Raw genomic sequence first — 24,011 nt, 5'->3', positions numbered from 1 at the left:
TTTCCACAATTTAGCTGGATACGGGTGGAAAGCCACTAGTAGGAAATATTTGAATAAATGTGCAGCAGGCTGCACTAATAGCAAAAAAGGACAATGGATAGAACGGTATGAGACAGTGACGCACCCTGGGCTGAATACAACCGGCTGTGGCTGCACACAGACTGCAGAGCGATGTGCACTCACACGGAGACCGTGCAGACAGCCGTAAACGGCGCTGCAAGGCCAAAAAAAAGTTCCTCTATGTAATCCTATGTAGTGTTTTCCCACAATTTAGCTGGATATGGGTGGAAAGCCACTAATAGGAAATATCTGAATAAATGTGCAGCAGACTGCACTAATAGCAAAAAAGGACAATGGATAGAACGGTATGAGGCAGTGACGCACCCTGAGCTGAATACAACCGGCTGTGGCTGCACACAGACTGCAGAGCAATGTGCACTCACACAGAGACCGTGCAGACAGCTGTAAACGGCACTGCAAGGCCAACAAAAGCTCCTCTATGTAATCCTATGTAGTGTTTTCCCACAATTTAGCTGGATACGGGTGGAAAGCCACTAATAGGAAATATCTGAATAAATGTGCAGCAGGCTGCACTAATAGCAAAAAAGGACAATGGATAGAACGGTATGAGGCAGTGACGGACCCTGAGCTGAATACAACTGGCTGTGGCTGCACACAGACTGCAGAGCGATGTGCACTCACACAGAGACCGTGCAGACAGCCGTAAACGGCACTGCAAGGCCAAAAAAAGCTCCTCTATGTAATCCTATGTAGTGTTTTTCCACAATTTAGCTGGATACGGGTGGAAAGCCACTAATAGGAAATATCTGAATAAATGTGCAGCAGACTGCACTAATAGCAAAAAAGGACAATGGATAGAACGGTATGAGGCAGTGACGCACCCTGAGCTGAATACAACCGGCTGTGGCTGCACACAGACTGCAGAGCGATGTGCACTCACACAGAGACCGTGCAGACAGCCGTAAACGGCGCTGCAAGGCCAAAAAAAACTCCTCTATGTAATCCTATGTAGTGTTTTTCCACAATTTAGCTGGATACGGGTGGAAAGCCACTAATAGGAAATATTTGAATAAATGTGCAGCAGGCTGCACTAATAGCAAAAAAGGACAATGGATAGAACGGTATGAGGCAGTGAAGCACCCTGAGCTGAATACAACCGGCTGTGGCTGCACACAGACTGCAGAGCGATGTGCACTCACACGAAGACCGTGCAGACAGTCGTAAATGGCGCTGCAAGGCCAAAAAACCCTCCTCTATGTTATCCTATGTAGTGTTTTTTTACCTTTTCGTGTTCTTCCTCAGTGAGTTTCCTGGACCTTAACATTGCATGTCGTGATGGTTCCTTATCTACCTGTCTATATCGTAAGACACTGCTACAAACAATTTATTGGAGTATCGTAGCTTCCATCCGCCACATACCAAGAGGGGTGTCCCCATAGGACAGTTCCTGAGAACCAGGAGAAACGTTAGATGAGGATTTTCGCAAGGAAGCTCAGGACCTCACAATGAGGTTCAAGAAGAGGACGTATACCAACAAATGCATCTCTCAAGCATACCAGAGGGCTAGTCTCCAATCACAAGTTTCCTTATTGGAACCCAAGAAGAAACCTCCTGATAAACATGTCCGTTTCATTACAGGATACAATACTCACTGGTCCCAGGTAAGACAGATCTTACAAAAACACTGGGGGGTGCTCACGACAGACTTACAAACGTCTCAGATTGTTACTGAGCGGCCGCTCATTACTGCCAGGAGAGCACCAACCCATTATACTAGGCCTACTATAAGATTGAATTGGGGCATCTCGCTTAAGGGTTCTTTCCCTTGTGGTGATTGCAACATTTGCCAGTATATGCATCCCATCAGGGATAGCTTTTGCAATCCCACTGACCAGATTGAGCATAGTTTGAAGGCCTACCTTAACTGTAGGACCATAAATGTAATTTATGCAATCATCTGTCCATGCCCGCTTGTGTACGTAGGCCAGAAATCGCAGGAGTTACACCGATGTATTCAAAAACATTTTTATACTATCAACACTGCATCTGCTTATTCCCGTAAGGGCAAGGATCTTACTACAGTGGCATCCCATTACCTAGTCCATCATGCAGGTAGGTGCTCAGGCACCAGGGTAGTCGGTTTAGAGCATATCAGGGGCTCGGGTAGAGGTGGATCACTTGAGAATAAGCTTCTACAAGTTGAAGCCCGATGGATTTTTTTGCTCCACTCCACAGCACCACTGGGAATAAACGAGGATCTTCTATTCACAGGCTTCTAGGGTTGACCTACCAGTTGTAAGTGTCTCCTATATGTCCCCTCCAGGCTGTCTTGAAGATTTATCGTTGGACCCATCGGTCCTTGAGCAGCGTTGGATTTTTTGGCTGATTGAGAAAATTATGATTGAGGACCAACATATGGTTTGCAGCACTATATTTGTGGAATCTTGGAAAACAGCGTACCATCAACTATGCGGACTTCCCTAACTGGGTATGAACTTTGCATTTGGTGTACTTGTTGGGCACCTTAAATCAACCTCACGCTGGGATATAATTGGATTGTTTTTTATCTTTGTCTTTTGAACTTTCAAATATGGTATGGTAATTGGGTTTGAGCTTAAACATTTGGTGACTTGGCGGGCATCTTAAACTACCGTAACTCCAGGCTGGAGTAGAATAGGATTGTTCACATCTGTCCTGATAGTTTTCAAATTTGGTTGTACCTGTATGCCATGGTATCGATTATTGTGAAGATTTCTATTTCGTCATTTATGGGTCAGGTTCACTCTTGCATGGAAATATACCCTTTTATTGGGGTACTTTACATCTGAAGGGCCTTTGTGACTTTTTCTTTCTCCAGGCCCTAGCCCAACTCCAATTATGGCTGTTCTCTGTTATGAGGCTTCCTTCCTCCCTATGAGTAGTTTGCTTATGCCAATACTTTGATACAATGGGCATTGGGCGTATTTGGAGTCCTCTTTATGCATTTCAGGGGCCTTTTGGCCGTATGGGTATCTGCAAGCCTTTTGTTACAGCTACACTTATTTATTAACTATGGAGTCCGTTTTGTGTGCTGTGGATTTCCTTCCTTCGGCATTCAAGTTCTCTCCAAATACACATTTATTTGTGTGCTTTTATGTATTCTCATACTTACCTTGACACATACCCCTACGTGTCATATAATTGTATGTTGTTATTGTTTATGTACTTTCCATGTTTAAATACAATAAAAAACAGCTTTTCGCAACAAAAAGAAATCTTTATTCTGAACCATGGGTTTTTTATTTTACTTTTTCCTTGGCTATAGTACTAATTCAGCTATGTCTTTCCTTACAGATAATATATAAGATCTAAAAAAGGGCAAGGGAAAATAATTTTTTGTGGCTTTTAGCCATATCCCTTTTTCTTCCTTATTTTGTGCTCAATTGTCCCCATTGTCATTCTTCTATGTGTGTGTTTGTTTTATTTGTAATAAAACCTGGCACTCAACTTTTTTTATCTGGAAATGTATTTATTATCAGCAACAAAACGTTTCGGTCGCAAACTGGACCTTCATCAGTTACGTGTTATGTAGAATATTTAGGAGAGACGTGCCCGTGTGGGCAGATGGTGGTAAGTTTCCATAAAGATGCAGAGTATTACTCTGTGTAAGGCTGTATGGGAAACAACCGTGTAGTTATGTGTTTGTTTTATTGTCTATATGTGTTCAATGCTTATGCTCCTTAAGGTACCGTCACATTAAGCGACGCTGCAGCGATAGCGACAGCGATGCCGATCGCTGCAGCGTCGCTGTTTGGTCGCTGGAGAGCTGTCACACAGAACGCTCTCCAGCGACCAACGATGCCGAAGTCCCCGGGTAACCAGGGTAAGCATCGGGTTGCTAAGCGCAGGGCCGCGCTTAGTAACCCGATGTTTACCCTGGTTACCAGCGTAAAAGTTAAAAAAACAAACAGCACATACTCACCAGCGCGTCCCCCAGCCTCTGCTTCCTGACACTGACTGAGCTCCGGCCCTAACAGCACAGCGGTGACGTCACCGCTGTGCTTTCACTTTCAGTTTAGGGCCGGCGCTCAGTCAGTGTCAGGAAGCAGAGGCTGGGGGACGCGCTGGTGAGTATGTACTGTTTGTTTTTTTAACTTTTACGCTGGTAACCAGGGTAAACATCGGGTTACTAAGCGCGGCCCTGCGCTTAGTAACCCGATGTTTACCCTGGTTACCAGTGTAAAATATCGCTGGTATCCTTGCTTTTGCTGTCAAACACGGCGATACACGGCGACCTAGCGACCAAATAAAGTGCAGACCTTCTAGCAGCGACCAGCAATTTCACAGCGGGATCCAGATCGCTGCTGCGTGTCAAATACAGCGATATCGCTATCCAGGTCGCTGCAACGTCACGGATCGCTGGCGATATCGCCTAGTGTGACGGTACCTTTACTCTGGTGCTGCCACATTTTGTTTTTGTTTTACACATCCTCTGCCATGGCCCGTTGCACTTTAATTACATTGTGCATGCTGTATATGTTTCAAGTGTTATGCCCTTTATCCTTGTGCTGCCACACTACTATATACTGCATGCTACATATGTTCGAATTTTTTGGCACCGCCATAATACGTCTATTCTTTACATACTCCTCACCATTACTTTTTGTGGTTCAATTACATTTCGCAATTTTCTTGCCTCTTTATTTGTTGTCCTCAGACCATGCGTTAGCTCTATACTATTCTTACTCTGGTATTGCCATACTATGTTTGCGTTTTATACATTCCTTACCATGGCGTTTCACGCCGCAATGATTTTGCCTCTGTGTCTTTTGTCTTTAGACTACACTTGAGTTCCTCTTTTCTATACAAGGTCCCGATGCGCCGCGCTGAACAACATTGGCGCGTGCGCATTGGGTACTATTGGCAGAGACGTCTGCCTGTATTCCTTGCCCTACCTATGTCATTTCTGCTTCCGGCCTTTCGCGTACCTGTGCTCACTGACCGGCCAGCACCGAGAGGTATTTAAACTGGTGTTGATCACTCATTATACCCCTGATGAAGCCGTCCGTGTGACGGCGACACGCGTTGGGTTCTCCCCCACGCTGATTTTTGCTTCTTTTCCTCCCCCGCCTGCAGCATCTTGATCTTGTGTTCCTTATTGGGCTGGACATGTGGACTTTGGTTGATATCGCCTTCATTTGAATGCGGTAACCCACTTTGGCATAATGCTTATTTAGGCTCATATGCACTATTTCTTAGATACTGGAGGTACATGAGCAATTTTCTGGCATACAGGTCATATTGTACACAATTTCTATTATAGATATATGTGGATTTCTTTGTGTTATCTGGCACCGTTCATTGTGCATGCTATAATCATTGGTTTACCTACATTGTTCCGTGTTCGCTCTTGGGACCAATATTCATTGTTCACTTTTCAAACCCCGGGGGTGTTCGAGTGTAATCTGTGTATTAAAGGGACGGGGTCATTCCTCATATTGCATGGTATTTTTCTTACTCTGTATTGAATTCATGTAAGATTTATGCCTTTTTGACCCCTGTTGTCTGGCGGGATCACCGTGGGGGTGATGTTATTTCTTTTAGATGTTTTTAAATTCGTAGTGTCAATAAAAGTTTGCCTTTTATATTTATACTGAGTAGTGGTGTGCATTACTTTGGAATGGTTCCTTTTTTTCTTCTTTGCATTAATCTGAAATTCTGACTATTTTATGTTGTTGCCATTGCATGCGATAGTTGACAATAAGCTGGTGTAAGAAACACTGTGGATTACCTGTTTTTCTTCCTTTTGTACTGTTGCCCCCCTATCTTACCTAATAAAGATGAGCTATTTTTACCAATAAATGTTTGTTTTGGGTAATTTATATTCTGTTGGTATTTGGTTTATCCTATAAAACTCCCATATAATATTCTCACCTTGAACGCACACCGTGCGCATAATGTTTTTGTACAATTTTTCAATAATATATATAGGTTCTCCCCGTCCGAGTTATTTTTCAAGGTTAACAAAATACAATTTTCCTGTGATTCATTTCTCACACTCTAGGTATAAAAATGGCTTTTCCCTGTGTGGGATTTCTGCTGTTTATAAAGGTTGACAAATAGTTGGACAATCCGTTCTCATTCCTCATGTTTGGTCCTGTTATTCTAAAAATCCTCATACAAACCTCCCATGGTGGCACCGATTCATTGGTGTTGGCACCTGCATTCTTGGGTCTCTTTTGAGGTCGTTAGGTAATGTGAGCCCTGTGCCCAATCAGCGCTGACGTCACTGTCCCCACTTTTAGAGCAGCCGCGGCCCTGGCTTCCTGTTCATGTTCAATACGTCCGAAGGAAGAAACAGTGAAGCAGCCTCTGATAGGGTACAGGGCTCGTGTGATGTAACAACCTCACATAAGCCCCGGGACAGTGAGTCTCCACACCGCTGAAGTGGAGGTGGCACTCCAGCGAAGTATGAGTGTTTTTATTTTAACGAGGCCAAACATGAGGAATGTGTTCACTGGAAAAAAAAAGATATACCGTATTTTTTGGACTATAAGATGCACCTAGGTTTTAGAGGAGGAAATTAGGAAAAAAAATTGAAGCAAAAAATGTGGTCAATTCAGCACTTAATATCCCCTATCCTGGTATATATGGTCCCCTCACCCCCATCCTGATACACATGGCCCCTCACCCCATCCTGATACACATGGCCCCCTCATCTCCATCCTGATACACATGGCCCCCTCATCTCCATCCTGATACACATAGCCCCCTCACCCCCATCCTGATACACATGGCCCCCTCACCCCATCCTGATACACATGGCGCCATCATCCCCATCCTGATACACATGGCCCCCTCACCCCCATCCTGATACACATGGCCCCCTCATTCCTAGCCAAGTATGAATGGCTCCCTCATCCCTATCCAGCAGGAATGATCACACTCATACCTATACTAGTATGCAGGGCCCCATCTCGTCGTAGTATGCAGGGCACCATCCCTATTCTGGTATGATTGACCCCATCCTGATCCTGGTATGCAGGGCACCATCCCTTACCTTGGCCCTTATAATTCCCCCATCCTGATATGCATGGCCCCATCAGAAAACACTTACCTACCCGGCGCTCCCTCACAGCGTCCTGCTCCGATGCCAGCAGCTGCTTTATGGTTGTAACCAGCACATGGCAGCGACATCAAAAGCAGACCACAGCTGCCGGAGTACTCGTTGGGACTGTGCGCATAGAGAGCGGTGAGTATTCATTGCTCTTCAGTAGTGCGCAGTGCCAGCCACCGGCTTCCTGCTGCTACCGGTGGTCACGTGTGCCGCTACTTAAGAGAAATGAATATTCATTGGATTCCTTAATCAGGAGACTATTTAATATTGAACTATATTCAAGCGAGACAAGACGAAGAAAACCCTAAAATCATGTATCATGTTATCCGAAAGAGTCAGAAAACCATCCACATATTGGCAGATCCAAGACCTCAAACTATATACTTCGGAAGTTTATATGCCACTCCAGTGTCAGGGATAGATAGTATGTGAAAATACAGTATATACCGCTCAGGGAACACTTAACTTTCAGAGATAACTTCTATATTCATACTAAATAATGCCACAGATCTTCCAGACATTATGGTTGCACACATCCCTAGTCTTTATAACGATATTGCACTCATTCCTTGACAGACCGCAGCATGGCCATTAGTTAGAAGCTGCTATTGATCTTTGGAGCAGGTAAGTTTTCCCTGAGTGGTACATATTGGGCCATCTGAAAACGGAGTTTAGTCTAGAACAATTTGTCTGCACTACATTGCCTTTGATGAGGACAATGAAACCCGCAGAAATGAGCAGCTTGGAGAGTGAGTGTGTATATGTCACCTCACCCTATATACTGAAATGGGGGGTACATGTTTTTTCTATTAGTCACCTACTGACTAACCTTCAGGGGGTGAATTATGGGTATAGTTTTACATTTGGAATTAATAAAGTTTAGCTTTATCCTTTTGTCAGCAAACATGAGGAATGACAAGAGACAACGCATTTAAGAAGATTCAATTTTGGTTAAAACTATTCCAGCATTATGAACATAAAGGCTTTACCCCTATGTGATGTCTCTGATGTTTGTTAACAGATGATTTCCAAGTAAAATATTTCCCACATTAACAAAATGAAAAAGGCTTCTCCTCTGTGTGACTGCTCTGATGTCTAACAAGAAGCGGTTTCCATTTAAAACATTTCCCACATTCTGAACAGGAAAAAGGCTTCTCTCCTGTGTGGGTTCTCTGGTGACTAACAAGATACCATTTCTGGTTAAAACATTTCCCACATTATGAACAAGAAAAAGGCTTCTCACCTGTGTGACTGCTCTGATGTCTAACAAGAAGCGCTTTCTTGCTAAAATATTTCCCACATTCTGAACAGAAAAAAGGCTTCTCCCCTGTATGAGTTCTCTGGTGACTAACAAGATACCATTTCTGGTTAAAACATTTCCCACATTCTGAACAGGAAAAAGGCTTCTCCCCTGTGTGAGTTCTATAATGATTAGCTAAATCTGATTTATGGTTAAAATATTTCCCACATTCTGAACAGGAAAAAGGATTCTCCCCTGTGTGACTGCTCTGATGTCTAACAAGAAGCTTTTTCCATTTAAAACATTTCCCACATTCTGAACAGGAAAAAGGCTTCTCCCCTGTGTGAGTTCTTTGGTGTTCATCAAGATTCCCTTTGCAGGTAAAACATTTCCCACATTCTGAACATGAAAAAGGCTTCTCCCCTGTGTGAGATCTTTGGTGTGTAACAAGACTCCCTTTTTGGGTAAAACATTTCCCACATTCTGAACAGGAAAAAGGATTCTCCCCTGTGTGACTGTTCTGATGTCTAACAAGAAGCACTTTCCATTTAAAACATTTCCCACATTCTGAACAGGAAAAAGGCTTCTCCCCTGTGTGATTTCTTTGGTGTTCATCAAGACTCCCTTTGCAGGTAAAACATTTCCCACATTCTGAACATGAAAAAGGCTTCTCCCCTGTGTGGGATCTTTGGTGTGTAACAAGACTCCCTTTTTGGGCAAAACATTTCCCACATTCTGAACATGAATAAGGCTTCTCCCCTGTGTGACTGCTCTGATGTCTAACAAGATGCCCTTTCCATTTAAAACATTTCCCACATTCTGAACATGAAAAAGGCTTCTCCCCTGTGTGAATTCTTTGGTGTGCAACAAAATGTGATTTGCAATTAAAACATTTCCCACATTCTGAACATGAAAAAGGCTTCTCCCCTGTGTGAATTCTTTGGTGTGCAACAAGATTTGATTTGCTATTAAAACATTTCCCACATTCTGAACATGAAAATGACTTCTTTGCTTTAGGAGCAGTTTGTTTTTTAATGCGTCTTTTGTGACTTTGATTTTCCTCAGTAGTCAGTAATGGATCAGAAGATGGGACCTGTTTCATAGGATCAGATGACAAATCTTTGCTGTGAATGGATGATGATATAGCTGTAGTAATGGCATTCACTTCAGTTGTATCTTGTAGGATCTTAAGATCATCAGATTTAAAAATTGAAGATGTCAGCTGTCCCTCTGATCTCCTGGTACAGTCATCTGTTAAGATAAAAAAAAAAAAAATTTTAATAAAATATCCTTGAGTTTTATATTTTTGAACATTTCTACTTAAATGGTCCATAAAAATGGCAAGCTATGTAAAAAACTTTATTTACCAAGACAATGACAGTTCACAGTCTAATAGAAAACCTTGTTGGATGAACCAGTAGCGTGTGGTGTTGAACTGTTTGTTCATTCTGCCTCCCAAATATCGAATAAAAAGAAACCAGTCAATGTTTTGTAGGAGAAAATAATACCAATTCTCATCTCACAGGTCCATCATCTGTCAGTGGAAAAACAGAGGTTCCCACACTATTAGTGGCTCAAAGGCTGTTGAAAAGTAAGTTTTTATAAACCAACCAAGCAAAATCCTCTCTCACTTCGGAGTCTTGCAGTGTGCTCAAACAACATTTAGGATCCCTGTATTTACCAATATTATAGTGAGAAGAAACCATTTAATTTGCAGTGTGTGTCTCCTGGAGCACAATCTGGGCACTATTTGTTGGGTAATAAAATGGCAAATGTGTAATTTTCACTCTCCAACATCCACTGCGTGTTAATTTCTGGAAAGTGGCTGTGGAGTCAAAATATTAATTCCTCCTACACATGTTGTCTAAATTGTTGGTACCCCTCGTTTAATTACAGAAAAACCCACAATGGTCACAGAAATAACTTGAATCTGACAAAAATAATAATAAATCAAAAATCTATGAGAATGAACAAATGAAAGTCAGACATTTCTTTTCAGCCATGCTTCTACAGAATTAAAAAAAAACATCATGAAATAGGCCTGGACAGAAATGATGGGACCCTTAACTTAACCGCTTCGTGACTGCCAATGGTAGATAAACATCGGCGCTAGCTATAACGAGGGGATTCCGGCGCACAATGCTTCCTGTGACCCCTGACCTCATGGAGATCTGATTGGTTCAGGTCCTGATGACTTAAGCGTCACACCAGCCAATGAGACAAATCACTAGGAATGTTTGTTGTAGCAATGAACTTTCCCAGGCGATCTGCCTCATAAAAACGCTATTTCTCCTCAGATCTCCTGTCAGTGAGAGATTAGAGGAGAAACAGTGTGACAAATGTGCTGCTGGCAACAGCTGTGCCAGTCAGCGATCTTGTTATAAAGTAAAAAAACAGATAAGGCAGGTTAAGGTTAGTGCTATAGTTAGGGTTTGTGTTGGGGCTAAAGTTAGGGTTACTGTTAGGCTAAAGTTAGGGATACTGTTAAGGTATGTGCACACGTTGCAGATTTGCCTGTGGATTTTTCTGCGCTGAATCTGCATCTCTTGGCAGAAAACGCAGGTGCGTTTTTTGATGCGTTTTTTTGCGCGGTTTTGATGCTGTTTTTAGGCGTTTTTGTATGCGTTTTTGAAAGCAAAATAAAGATGTATTATTGAACAAAAAAAAGATTTGTGATGTCATTTCTTGTCCAACCTCCTATTTTACATTTGTTCAACCAACACTACATTACACACACACATAGACAGATAGATAGACAGATAGATGATAGATATATAGATAATAGATAGAAGGAATGAAATGGATAGATGATAGATCTATACATAGATCGATAGATATTATCTATCTATAGATCTATCTATCTCATTCCTTCTATCTATTAGATAGATAGAAGGATAGATAGAAGGAATGGGATAGCTAGATATGGGATAGATAGAAGGAATGAGATATATCTATCTATTCATATATCTATATATAGATATATCTATGGTAAGATGTAGATAGATATATGGATAGATATATCTATGTATCTATCCATATATCTATCTAACTATCCATATATCTATCTACATCTATCCATAGATATATCTGTAGATAGATATATGAATAGATATATCTATCTCATTCCTTCTATCTATCCCATTCCTTCTATCTATCTATCTATCTAGCTATAGTTAGATAGAAGGAATGAGATAGATATATAGATAGATCTATAGATACATAGATCTATCTATTCATATATCTATAGATATATGTATGGATAGATATATATGCATGGAAAGATGTAGATAGATATATGGATAGATATATCTATGTGTCTATAGATATATCTATCTATCTATCTATCTATAAAAATATCTATAGATACCTGTATATCCATAGTTATATCTGTAGATATATCTATAGATATATCCATATATTTCCATCTATAGATATATCCTTAGATATATAATAGCAAGGGCGATGTTTATTAATGAACATGTTTAATTTAAAAAAAAGGGAAAAAATGTTGTGGCCTCCGGCGCAATTTTCTGCGCCATATTTGGAAAACTTCGGTGCTTGGAGGAATATTTAAAATTGAATATTGTACCTAGGGGACTTAGAATTTCAATTTTTCCCGCTTGGGAACCATCCCCCACTTTTCGTACGGCATGGGAGCAGGGCCTGATACAATGCTCGAGCATCTTAATTAATTTGCTCATTACACATGACAGGGAATTACTGGATGCTGTAAAAGCGGACATTAAAAATCTGGAGTCTAAATTGAACAAGTTTGATGAGGTGTCTCAGGTCCAGCCCTTTAGAGTGACGCTTAAGGATCTGCTGGACAAATATGATAAGGAAATTATGTCTAAGAAACGTTCAAAATTTGCAAGGGATAAAAGAGACTTTGATGACAAAACCGCGTTCTCCTGGACGCATCAGGGTAACAGACGCCGAGGACTTAATCATAAAGAAAGAACTATCAATACAGAGAGATCAGCACCCTCTGTAGAGGCGTATACCTCGAGTGATTTTTTGTCCTCGGCAGAAAGCGACATCGACCCAGGACCAGGCGGGGGCGCAAGAAGCGGACCGGTTCAAGTTACCAGAAGTCACGACTACAGACCTCCGCGACGCAATCCTCCACGGAGACAATTCCGCAAGTGACTTCATCGAATTGGGGAAACGATCGTGAGTATGATCAGGAAGATACACTTCAAATTGTTAACCTTTCCAGTCACGTTCTCTCTGTACATGAGACTTCTGTTCTGTCCAAGGGTCTAACGTTCTCACCAGTCCAACAGGTGGATAAATTCACGCTGATTAAAGATTTGTTTTTGTTCTGCAGAAAAATTATTCTACAAGTCTTGCATAATAAACCACAAGCAACCCTTTTTCTGGATCAGACTGAGCAGAATGTATTCCAAGATCTCATGGACTTGCTTAACGAAGGACAAAATGTCACAGGTAGGTCTAAATTTCCATATAGGAACAAGTCTCTTGTTTCACCGCCCCTTTCTATTGTCCCCGCGGTCAGGATATTTTTTGAAATGACCAAAAGGGACATTGAGGCATTACCTTGTAAGATCCCTGTGTCGAATAATTTGACATTACCGGAGAAACATGCCCTTTCTGATCTTAGGGCCAACAATAAATTTCTGATTCGTGAGGCAGACAAGGGGGGAAACATCGTCCTTTGGCCCCATGACCTCTATGTGGAGGAAGCTTGTAGACAACATAAGATACTATCAAAAACTTCCATCAGACCCCACGGGCGTGTACTCTACCAAGTTGAGAGCATTAATAGACAGAGCTTTGGAAATGGGCATTATTAATACAGGAGAACGGAATTTTATTTGGGTTAAATATCCCACTACGTCAACATTCTATATGTTGCCCAAGCTGCACAAAGACCTCCATAAGCCACCCGGACGCCCTATTGTTTCCAGTATAGGGAGTCTGTGCGAGAAAGCTTGCACATACATTGATTTCTTTTTACAGCCTTTGGTTTTGGAACTCCCTTCACATATTAGGGATACATCACATTTTAACATCATTACAGGGTATCACTCTGGCCCAAGGTGAAATCATGGTCACTTGTGATGTGGAGTCCTTGTACTCAAATATTGACCATCGTCATGCTCTACAAGCTGTCTTGTTCTTTCTAGATTCCCAACAGCATTCAGATAGGTTACACGACTCCTTCATTGTTGACCTTCTTGATTTCATTCTTAAGCATAATTTCTTTTTGTTTGACAGAAATTTTTACCTTCAAATTTCCGGTGTGGCTATGGGGGCTCGCTGTGCCCCAGCTCTAGCTAACCTTTTTTTAGGATGGTGGGAGTCCACGATTGTCTATAATTCAACGTTGTTCAAATCCAAGGTATGCCGTTGGTATAGATATATTGACGACGTGTTTTTTATCTGGTCAGGCTCCCAGGAGGAAATCGAGATCTTCATAAACTCTCTCAACGATAATTTGCTTAATATTTTCCTGACTTTTTCGTACTCTTCCTCCGTGGTGAGTTTCCTGGACCTTAACGTCATGTGTCATAACGGCAATCTTACAACTTGCTTGTATCGGAAACCCACAGCTACTAATAATCTTTTGGAATTTAGCAGCTTCCATCCATTTCATACCAAAAAAGGGGTCCCTATGGGACAGTTCCTCAGATCTAGGAGGAACTGTACACTGGATGATGATTTTCACAAAGAAGCACAAGATCTAACCAGAAGATTTCAAAGAAGGACTTATCCCAAAAAATGCATCTCTCAAGCATACCAGAGAGCTAAACGCCAGTCGCAGGTTTCCTTGTTGGAGCCAAAGAAGAAACCACCAGACAAATTCATCCGTTTTATTACTGGGTACAATACCCATTGGTCTAAGGTAAGAGATATCTTACAGAAACACTGGGGTATCCTAACTACGGATTTAGCTACATCGCAAATTGTCAGCAAACGGCCATTAATCACTGCAAGGAGGGCACCAAATTTGAGAGATATTCTCACAAGGAGTCACTATGCTAGGCCCACCACTAGATTAAATCGTGGCATAATACTGAGGGGCTCCTATCCATGTGGAGACAGCAACATCTGCCAGTATATGCATCCGGTTAGAGATTGTTTCTGTAATCCCATTGATGGCTTTAAGCACGGGTTAAAATCATACATTAACTGTGAGACCACCAATGTCATATATGCAATTGTTTGCCCATGTCCTCGTATATATGTGGGACAAACATCCCAGGAATTGCGTCGACGTGTGCAGAAACACTTCTCTACCATCAATACTGCTTTGGCCGATGCTCGGAAAGACAAATTTCTCACCACAGTGGCCTCTCACTTTATGTCACACCATGCAGGTAGACAGGCAGGCACAAAAATTGTGGGTTTAGAACATGTTAGAAGCTCAGGTAGAGGAGAATCACTTGAACGTAAACTCTTACAAGCTGAAGCCCGTTGGATTTTCCTTTTGCATTCTGTTGCACCGTTAGGTATCAATGAGGATCTCCTTTTTACGGGCTTCTTAGGTTGATTAACCTGGTTATCATACGTATTTTGTATGTCTCTTTCCAGGTCGGCTCAGCATTATGGCTATTTACATATCTCATTGACAGTCTACGGCAGTGGCTGAAAAAGGGACTCAGCATGATATGGTTTTTCAATCTCTCATATTCATCTTCATCTTACTGGAGAGAAGAAGATTTTTTGGTATGAAGCATCTCTGAAGATTTGGACTTTATGCCAACTACTTATACACTCACCGGCCACTTTATTAGGTACACCTGTCCAACTTCTTGTTAACACTTAATTTCTAATCAGCCAATCACATGGCGGCAACTCAGTGCATTTAGGCATGTAGACATGGTCAAGACAATCTCCTGCAGTTCAAACCGAGCATCAGTATGGGGAAGAAAGGTGATTTGAGTGCCTTTGAACGTGGCATGGTTGTTGGTGCCAGAAGGGCTGGTCGGAGTATTTCAGAAACTGCTGATCTACTGGGATTTTCACGCACAACCATCTCTAGGGTTTACAGAGAATGGTCCGAAAAAGAAAAAAAATCCAGTGAGCGGCAGTTCTGTGGGCGGAAATGCCTTGTTGATGCCAGAGGTCAGAGGAGAATGGGCAGACTGGTTCGAGCTGATAGAAAGGCAACAGTGACTCAAATCGTCACCCGTTACAACCAAGGTAGGCCTAAGAGCATCTCTGAACGCACAGTGCGTCGAACTTTGAGGCAGATGGGCTACAGCAGCAGAAGACCACACCGGGTACCACTCCTTTCAGCTAAGAACAGGAAACTGAGGCTACAATTTGTACAAGCTCATCGAAATTGGACAGTAGAAGATTGGAAAAACGTTGCTTGGTCTGATGAGTCTCGATTTCTGCTGCGACATTCGGATGGTAGGGTCAGAATTTGGCGTAAACAACATGAAAGCATGGATCCATCCTGCCTTGTATGGAGCATCTTTGGGATGTGCAGCCGACAAATCTGCAGCAACTGTGTGATGCCATCATGTCAATATGGACCAAAATCTCTGAGGAATGCTTCCAGCACCTTGTTGAATCTATGCCACGAAGAATTGAGGCAGTTCTGAAGGCAAAAGGGGGTCCAACCCGTTACTAGCATGGTGTACCTAATAAAGTGGCCGGTGAGTGTACATCGTGAATGTACACATTTAACTATATGCGGTCTTCTTATTTGTATATATAATGTTATTGGTTAGCAGTTGTTCTCTTGTCCTGTGATTGAATATGGACTGATGCGCGTTTCATATATCCTTCAACTTTTTTATTTTTATTTTTATTATTATTTTCATTTTTATTTTCATTTGTGTATGTGTATTTGTTTACATTCTATGTTTGTTACAATTGTCCTCTTATGTTTATTATTTATTATTTCTTTTATAGTTTATTCAGTTTGGGTCTCTGTATGTTTATTTTTGTTCATTCGGTACCACGTTCGACCTTACCTGGCTCCAGTTCAGTTAGTAGAAGTGTCCATACCTCCCCTGGTACACTGCATGATTGTTATTCATCCCTTCTTCCATAGTCCCCTATGCACGATGCGCTGCGCTGTTTCTGTATGTTCATTTATGTTCATTCGGTACCATGTTGGATCTTACTTGGCTCCAGTTCTGTTAGCGGGAGTGTCATCACCTCCCCTGGTACACTGCATCCTTGTTATTTATCCCCTGTGCCATAGTCCCCTATGCACGATGCGCTGCGCTGTGCTCTCTGGGCGCATGCGCATTGTGCATTATTGGCAGAGACGTCTGCCATCCATGACTTCCGCCCTCATCATGCGTCTATTCCGGTTCCGGTTTCCGGCGCTTTCCACGCAATTCCTCTTTCAACTTTCAAGGTATTTAAACGGAGATTGATGGCGGTTTTAGCACCCTTCCCCTGACGAAGCCGTCCTTGTAACGGCGATACGCGTGGGGTTCCTCCCCGCCTGGATCCCCTTGCCTACGCATTGTTTCCCTGGTTGGTTCTGTTCCTACAGCCTTACACGGCCAGACCCGGTATTTATTTGTTCATGTGCACGCTTTAGGCTATTGTTCTTTGGAGCTTCGGATATAGAGCGCATTGATTGCTTGCTTCTTGCATTTGCACCCTGCTCCTTGATCGCTGGTCTATTGACCTCTTCATTTGCCGATATACAGGTATTGATCAATTGCCATTTGTTTCCAAACCTTTTGGATAGGGTCTTAGTCCTAATTTGGACATCTATGAACAGTTTATATATCTTCCAGTCAGGGAATCTCATGCTCTATGTACAAGGCATAACTAGTTAAGATTACCTTCATGCACCTATTTTATGTACACTTATTATATTGATTTAGTGTTATGTGACGTTACACTTATGTCACTGGTATATGGTACGGGCTGCTATTGGGCTATCGTCATTTTTTGGATCTTTGCGGGGTTTTGTCGGTGCATTCACCTGTTTTAAATGTTTTTATTGTTGCATCAATAAAGTTTACCTTGTTATATATTCTTATATCCAGTGTGGTGTGCAGTACTTCAGAGTGGTCTTTGCTCTCTGTTTTCTTTATGGTATATACATTACCACTCTTCTGCACCCCCCCCCCCCTTTTTTATGTGATTTATGGCATTTGTAGTGCGCTGGTGCCCTATATGTTGTTTATATTTGGAAAACCGACGGCTGGGGGCCAATATTTGTAGCCTGGGAAGGGGGTAATACCCATGGCCCCTTCCCAGGCTATGAATATCAGCCCGCAGCTGTCTGCGTAGCCTTTACTGGCTATTAAAATGGGGGGACCCCCCAAAAAATGACGTGGGGTCCCCATATATTTTATAGCCAGAAAGGCTATACAGACAGCTGTGGGCTGATATTCATAGCCTAGAGAGGGGCCATGGATATTTGCCCCCCTGGCTGCAAATACCAGCCCCCAATCACCACAGAAATGGCGCATCTGTAAGATGTGCCAATTCCAGCACTTAGCCCCTCTCTCCCCACTCCCATGTAGCGGTGGGATATGGGGTAATAAGGGGTTAGTGTCACCTTGCTATTGTAAGGTGACATTAAGCCTGGTTAATAATGGAGAGGCATCAATAAGATGCCTATCCATTACTAATCCTACAGTACTGAAAGAGTTAAAAAAAGAGACAGAAAAAAGTATTTTAATATTCTTAATTTCACCATACTTACAAATACGCCTAATTCCTGTGACGCCCTCGATCGCCTGAAAAAAATTAAAAATAAACCAACCGTATACTCCCTTTAGTCCAATTAATAACAAATGTCCCACGACGATTTCCCCTACAGAACCGTGACATAAGGTGATGTCACTGCTCTATAGGGCCTCCAGTGACACACTGACAGGAGACAATGGCTCCTGCAGTGCATCACTGAAGAGGTTACCTTAGTTCAGTTTTTCACTTTATGGCAAAGCTGTGTGGGACTTTTCCCACACAGCAGTGCCGCAAGTGAGAGTAGGAACTATTTATCACAGAAGCGGAGGGATACCTTCCGTCATTGTATCACCGGGGCCCCTGGAGAGCAGTCGCATCAGCTAATGTAGCAGCTTTCCAAGGGAGATCGTCGTGGGACACTCGTATTGATTGGATACCTGCGGATCAGGGAGTATATTGGTGGTTTATTATTTTAATTTTAATTTTTTTTTTACAGGTGAGCAATGGCTTCGGGATCAAGGTGATTGGTGAGTATGAACTCTATGTTGTATGTACTGTATGTCTATACGTATGTACTGTACGTCTATATGTATGTTGTATGTAATGTATGTTATATGTTGTATGTACAGTGCCTTGTGAAAATATTTGGCTCCCTGGAACTTTTCAACCTTTTCCCACATATAATACTTCACACAAAGATACCAAATGTAAATTTTTGGTGAAGAATCAACAAGTGGGACACAATTGTGAAGTCGAACGAAATTTATTGGTTATTTTAAATTTATGTGGAAATTCAAAAAAGTGGGGCGTGCAATATTATTCGACCCCTTTACTTTCAGTGCAGCAAACTAACTCCAGAAGTTCATTGTGGATCTCTGAATGCTCCAATGTTGTCCTAAAAGCCTAATTATGATAAATATAATCCACCAGTGTGTAATCAAGCCTCCGTATAACTGCACCTGCTCTGTGATAGTCTCAGGGTTCTATTTAAAGCACAAAGAGCATCATGAAGTTAGAAGGCTGGGTAGAGGGAAGAGTGCCAGGGAGGCTAGTCCTGATCTGGCACACCCCAATAAGTTTGCTAAGTTGGCAGATGAGGGGGGTGCCAGTACAGGGGTAGCACTGCTGCAGCAAGGCATGTCCTCTGAAAGCCGGAGGAGTGACTGCTCCAGTAAGGAGGGAAATAGGAGAGCAGGGCAGGCCAGACAGGTGCTGGTAGTGGGGGCCTCAATTATTAGGGGAACAGATAGGGCAATCTGTCACAAAGAAAAGGCAAATGTTCCAGCTTCATAAAGATAAAATGCAAGTCTTTAATTCAAAATTTAAAAAGGTACATGCTCCTCGGACCTCACCATGACCCTGTGAGGAAAGGCTTTAGAACATTTGCCTTTTCTTTCATGGATTTCACAACACATCAAGACTGAGTTCCGTGCTTCTCCCGAGGACTGGTGAGCTGGCTTTTTCCTCCTTTTTTGAATCTGTCACAAAGACAAGGATCATCGAACGGTATGCTGCCTACCTGGCGCTCGAGTTCGACACATCGCTGATCGGGTGGACAGATTGCTGGGAGGGGCTGGTGAGGACCCAGCGGTCATGGTGCACATTGGCACAAATGACAAAGTTAGAGGTAGGTGGAAGGTCCTTAAAAACGATTTCAGGGAATTAGGCTGCAAGCTGAAAGCAAGTACCTCCAACGTGGTATTTTCCGAAATACTGCCTGTACCACGTGCCACGCCAGAGAGGCAACGGGAGATTAGGGAGGTTAATAAGTGGCTCAAGAATTGGTGTAGGAAGGAGGGGTTTGGGTTCCTGCAGAACTGGGCCGACTTCTCAGTTGGCTACAGGTTCTATGCTAGGGACGGGCTGCACCTCAATGGGGAAGGTGCAGCTGTGCTGGGGGAGAAAATGGCTAGAAGGTTGGAGGAGTGTTTAAACTAGGGAATGGGGGGGGAGGGTATTCAATTTATAGTAGGGGAAGATAGTGTAGATAGAGACCTGAGCACAAATAAGGAAGTTGGGGGTGGCGGTAGCATGGGGGGTGGGGTTAGAACAATTAATAATTTAAGAAAGAATAGAGGTGCAGAGAGATACATAAAATGTATGTATACTAATGTCAGAAGCCTCGCCAACAAAATGGACGAATTAGAACTAATGTTGTTGAGCATAATTATGACATGGTGGGGATATCTGAAACGTGGCTGGATGAGAGCCATGACTGGGCTGTTAACTTGCAGGGCTATAGTCTGTTCAGAAATGACCGAATGGATAGGCGAGGGGGAGGTGTGTGTCTGTATGTAAAATCATCCTTAAAACCTTAAAACCCATCCTGCGTGATAATATAGGTGAATCTAATGAAAATGTAGAGTCCCTGTGTGTGGAGATGAGGGGAGGGGGAAAAAATAATAAATTACTGATAGGGGTTTGTCTCCAAAGGTAATGGATGCAACGGAGAATATCCTCATAAAGCAAATAGATGAAGCTGCGACTCAAGGAGAAGTCATTATTATGGGGGACTTCAACTACCCTGAAATAGATTGGGGAACGGAAATCTGCAGTTCCAGCAAAGGTAATCGGTTTTTGACAACTATGAGAGACAATTACCTTTCACAACTGGTTCAGGACCCAACAAGAAGGGGGGCACTGCTAGACCTAATATTAACCAACAGGCCAGACCGCATATCAAATATAAGGGTTGGGGGTCACTTGGGGAATAGTGATCACAAAATAATAAGTTTTCATGTATCCTTTAAAAAGATGTGTAGTGGAGGGGTGACAAGGACACTAAACTTCAGGAGGGCAAATTTCCAACGGATCAGAGATGATCTTGGTGCAATTAACTGGGACGATATCCTGAGACATAAAAATACACAAAGAAAAAGGGAGACGTTTATTAGCATCCTGGATAGGACCTGTGCACAGTATATACCGTATGGGAATAAACATACTAGAAATAGGAGGAAACCAATATGGCTAAATAGAGCTGTAAGGGGCGCAACAAGTGACAAAAAGAAACCCCTTACTGACATCGGACGGGATAGTACGTCCGATGTCAGCTCCCCTGCTTTGATGCAGGGCTCCGCGGTGAGCCCGCATCAAAGCCGGGACATGTCAGCTGTTTTGAACAGCTGACATGAGCCCGCAATAGCGGCGGGTGAAATCGCGATTCACCCGCCGCTATTAACAAGTTAAATGCCGCTGTCAAACGCAGACAGCGGCACTTAACTACCGCATCCGGCCGGGCGGCCGGAAATGATCGCATCGCCGACCCCCGTCACATGATCGGAGGTCGGCGATGCTTCTCCATTGTAACCATAGAGGTCCTTGAGACCTCTATGGTTACTGATCCCCGGCAGCTGTGAGCGCCACCGTGTGGTCGGCGCTCACAGCACACCTGATTTTCAGCTACATAGCAGCGAACAGCAGATCGCTGCTTTGTAGCTGAGGCGATCGTGCTGTGCCTGCTTCTAGCCTCCCATGGAGGCTACTGAAGCATGGCAAAAGTAAAAAAAAAAAAGTTAAAAAAAATGTGAAAAAAATAAAAAAAAATATAAGTTTAAATCACCCCCCTTTCGCCCCAATCAAAATAAATCAATAAAAAAAATCAAATCTACACATATTTGATATCGCCACGTTCAGAATCGCCCGATCTATCAATAAAAAAAAGCATTAACGTGATCGCTACACGGCGTAACGAGAAAAAAATCGAAACGCCAGAATTACGTTTTTTTTTTGGTCGCCGCGACATTGTATTAAAATGCAATAACGGGCGATCAAAAGAACGTATCTGCATCGAATTGGAATCATTAAAAACGCCAGCTCGGCACATAAAAAATAAGCCCTCAACCGACCCCAGATCATGAAAAATGGAGACGCTACGAGTATCGGAAAATGGCGCAATTTATTTATTTTTTTTAAGCAAAGTTTGGAATTTTTTTTCACCACTTAGGTAAAAAATAACCTAGTCATGTTAGGTGTCTATGAACTCGTAATGACCTGGAGAATCATAATGGCAGATCAGTTTTAGCATTTAGTGAACCTACTAAAAAAGCCAAGCAAAAAACAAGTGTGGGATTGCACTTTTTTTGCAATTTCACCGCACTTGGAATTTTTTTCCCATTGTCTAGTACACGACATGGTAAAACCAATGATGTCATTCAAAAGTACAATTCGTCCCGCAAAAAATAAGCCCTCACATGGCCAAATTGACAGAAAAATAAAAAAGTTATGGCTCTGGGAAGGAGGGGAGTGAAAAATTAAATAAATTCTGTAAAAAGCAAATAAAGGCAGCTAAGATTGAGACAGAGAGACTCATTGCCAGAGAGAGTAAAAATAATCCCAAAATATTCTTTAACTACGTAAATAGTAAGAAACTAAAAAATGATAGTGTTGGCCCCTTAAAAATAGTCTGGGAGAAATGGTGGATGAGGATGAGGAAAAAGCCAATATGCTAAATGACTTTTTTTCATCAGTATTTACACAAGAACATCCCATGGCAGACAATAAGATCAGTGATAACAAAAATTCCCCATTAAGTGTCACCTGCTTAACCCAGCAGGAAGTACGACGGCGTCTAAAAAACACTAAAGGCCCCGTCTCACTAAGCGATTTACCAACGATCACGACCAGCGATATGACCTGGCCGTGATCGTTGGTAAGTCGCTGTGTGGTCGCTGGGGAGCTGTCACACAGACAGCTCTCTCCAGCGACCAACGATCAGGGGAACGACTTCGGCATCGTTGAAACTGTCTTCAACGATGCCGAAGTCCCCCTGCAGCACCCGGGTAACCAGGGTAAACATCGGGTTACTAAGCGCAGGGCCGCGCTTAGTAACCCGATGTTTACCCTGGTTACCAAAAAAAACAAACAGTACATACTCGCCTTTCGGTGTCCAGGTCCCTTGCCGTCTGCTTCCTGCTCTGACTGAGCCGCCGTACAGTGAGAGCAGAGCGCAGCAGTGACGTCACTGCTGTGCTCTCACTTCTCACTGTACGGCCGGCAGTCAGTGAGAGCAGGAAGCAGACGGCAAGGGACCTGACGGACATCAGAAGGCGAGTATGTACTGTTTGGTTTTTTTTACATTTACGCTGGTAACCAGGGTAAACATCGGGTTACTAAGCGCGGCCCTGCGCTTAGTAACCCGATGTTTACCCTGGTTACCAGTGAAGACATCGCTGGATCGGTGTCACACACACCGATTCAGCGATGTCAGCGGGGCCTCAACGACCGAAAAAAGGTCCAGGCCATTCCGACACGACCAGCGATCTCGCAGCAGGGGCCTGATCGCTGGTACGTGTCACACATAGCGAGATCGCTATGGAGGTCGCTGTTGCGTCACAAAACTTGTGACTCAGCAGCGATCTCGCTAGCGATCTCGCTATGTGAGACGGGGCCTTTAAGGTCACAAATCCCCGGGCCCGGATGGGATACACCCCCGATTACTGCAGGAATTAAGTACAGTCATTGATAGACCGTTATTTTTAATCTTTAAAGACTCCATAATAACAGGGTCTGTACCACAGGACTGGCGTATAGCCAATGTGGTGCCAATATTTAAAAAGGGGACAAAAACTGAACTCGGAAATTATAGGCCAGTAAGCTTAACCTCTACTGTGGGTAAAATCCTGGAGGGCATTCTAAGGGATGCTATACTGGAGTATCTGAAGAGGAATAACCTCATGACCCAGTATCAGCACGGGTTTACTAGGGACCGATCATGTCAGACTAATCTCATCAATTTCTATGAAGAGGTAAGTTATGGACTGGACCAAGGGAACCCAGTGGACGTAATGTATATGGACTTTTCAAAAGCTTTTGATATGGTGCCACACAAAAGGTTGATACATAAAATGAGAATAATGGGGATAGGGGAAAATATGTGTAAGTGGATTGAGAGCTGGCTCAGGGATAGGAAACAAAGGGTGGTTATTAATGGAGCACACTCGGACTGGGTCGCGGTTAGAAGTGGGGTACCGCAGGGGTCAGTATTGGGCCCTCTTCTTTTTAACATATTTATTA

General features: G+C 42.9%; 2 protein-coding genes across 2 annotated transcripts in view; both read right to left on the bottom strand.

The window, feature by feature from the left end:
- The window catches only part of LOC143766444 (uncharacterized), a 427,135-nt gene that overhangs the window by 129,022 nt on the left and 274,102 nt on the right, over positions 1-24,011 (bottom strand). The window lies entirely within an intron of this gene.
- LOC143766443 (uncharacterized) overlaps positions 7,606-24,011 on the bottom strand; it is a 77,855-nt gene continuing 61,449 nt past the window's right edge. Inside the window, exon 7 of the mRNA XM_077254138.1 lies at positions 7,606-9,608. Coding sequence (XP_077110253.1) covers positions 8,335-9,608 — 1,274 coding nt within the window. The 3' untranslated portion in view covers positions 7,606-8,334. The remainder of the gene's footprint in view (positions 9,609-24,011) is intronic.

Source organism: Ranitomeya variabilis, chromosome 4 (genome assembly GCF_051348905.1).
Source record: "Ranitomeya variabilis isolate aRanVar5 chromosome 4, aRanVar5.hap1, whole genome shotgun sequence".
Taxonomy (NCBI): Eukaryota; Metazoa; Chordata; class Amphibia; order Anura; family Dendrobatidae; genus Ranitomeya; species Ranitomeya variabilis.
This window is presented reverse-complemented; position numbering and strand designations above follow the sequence as displayed.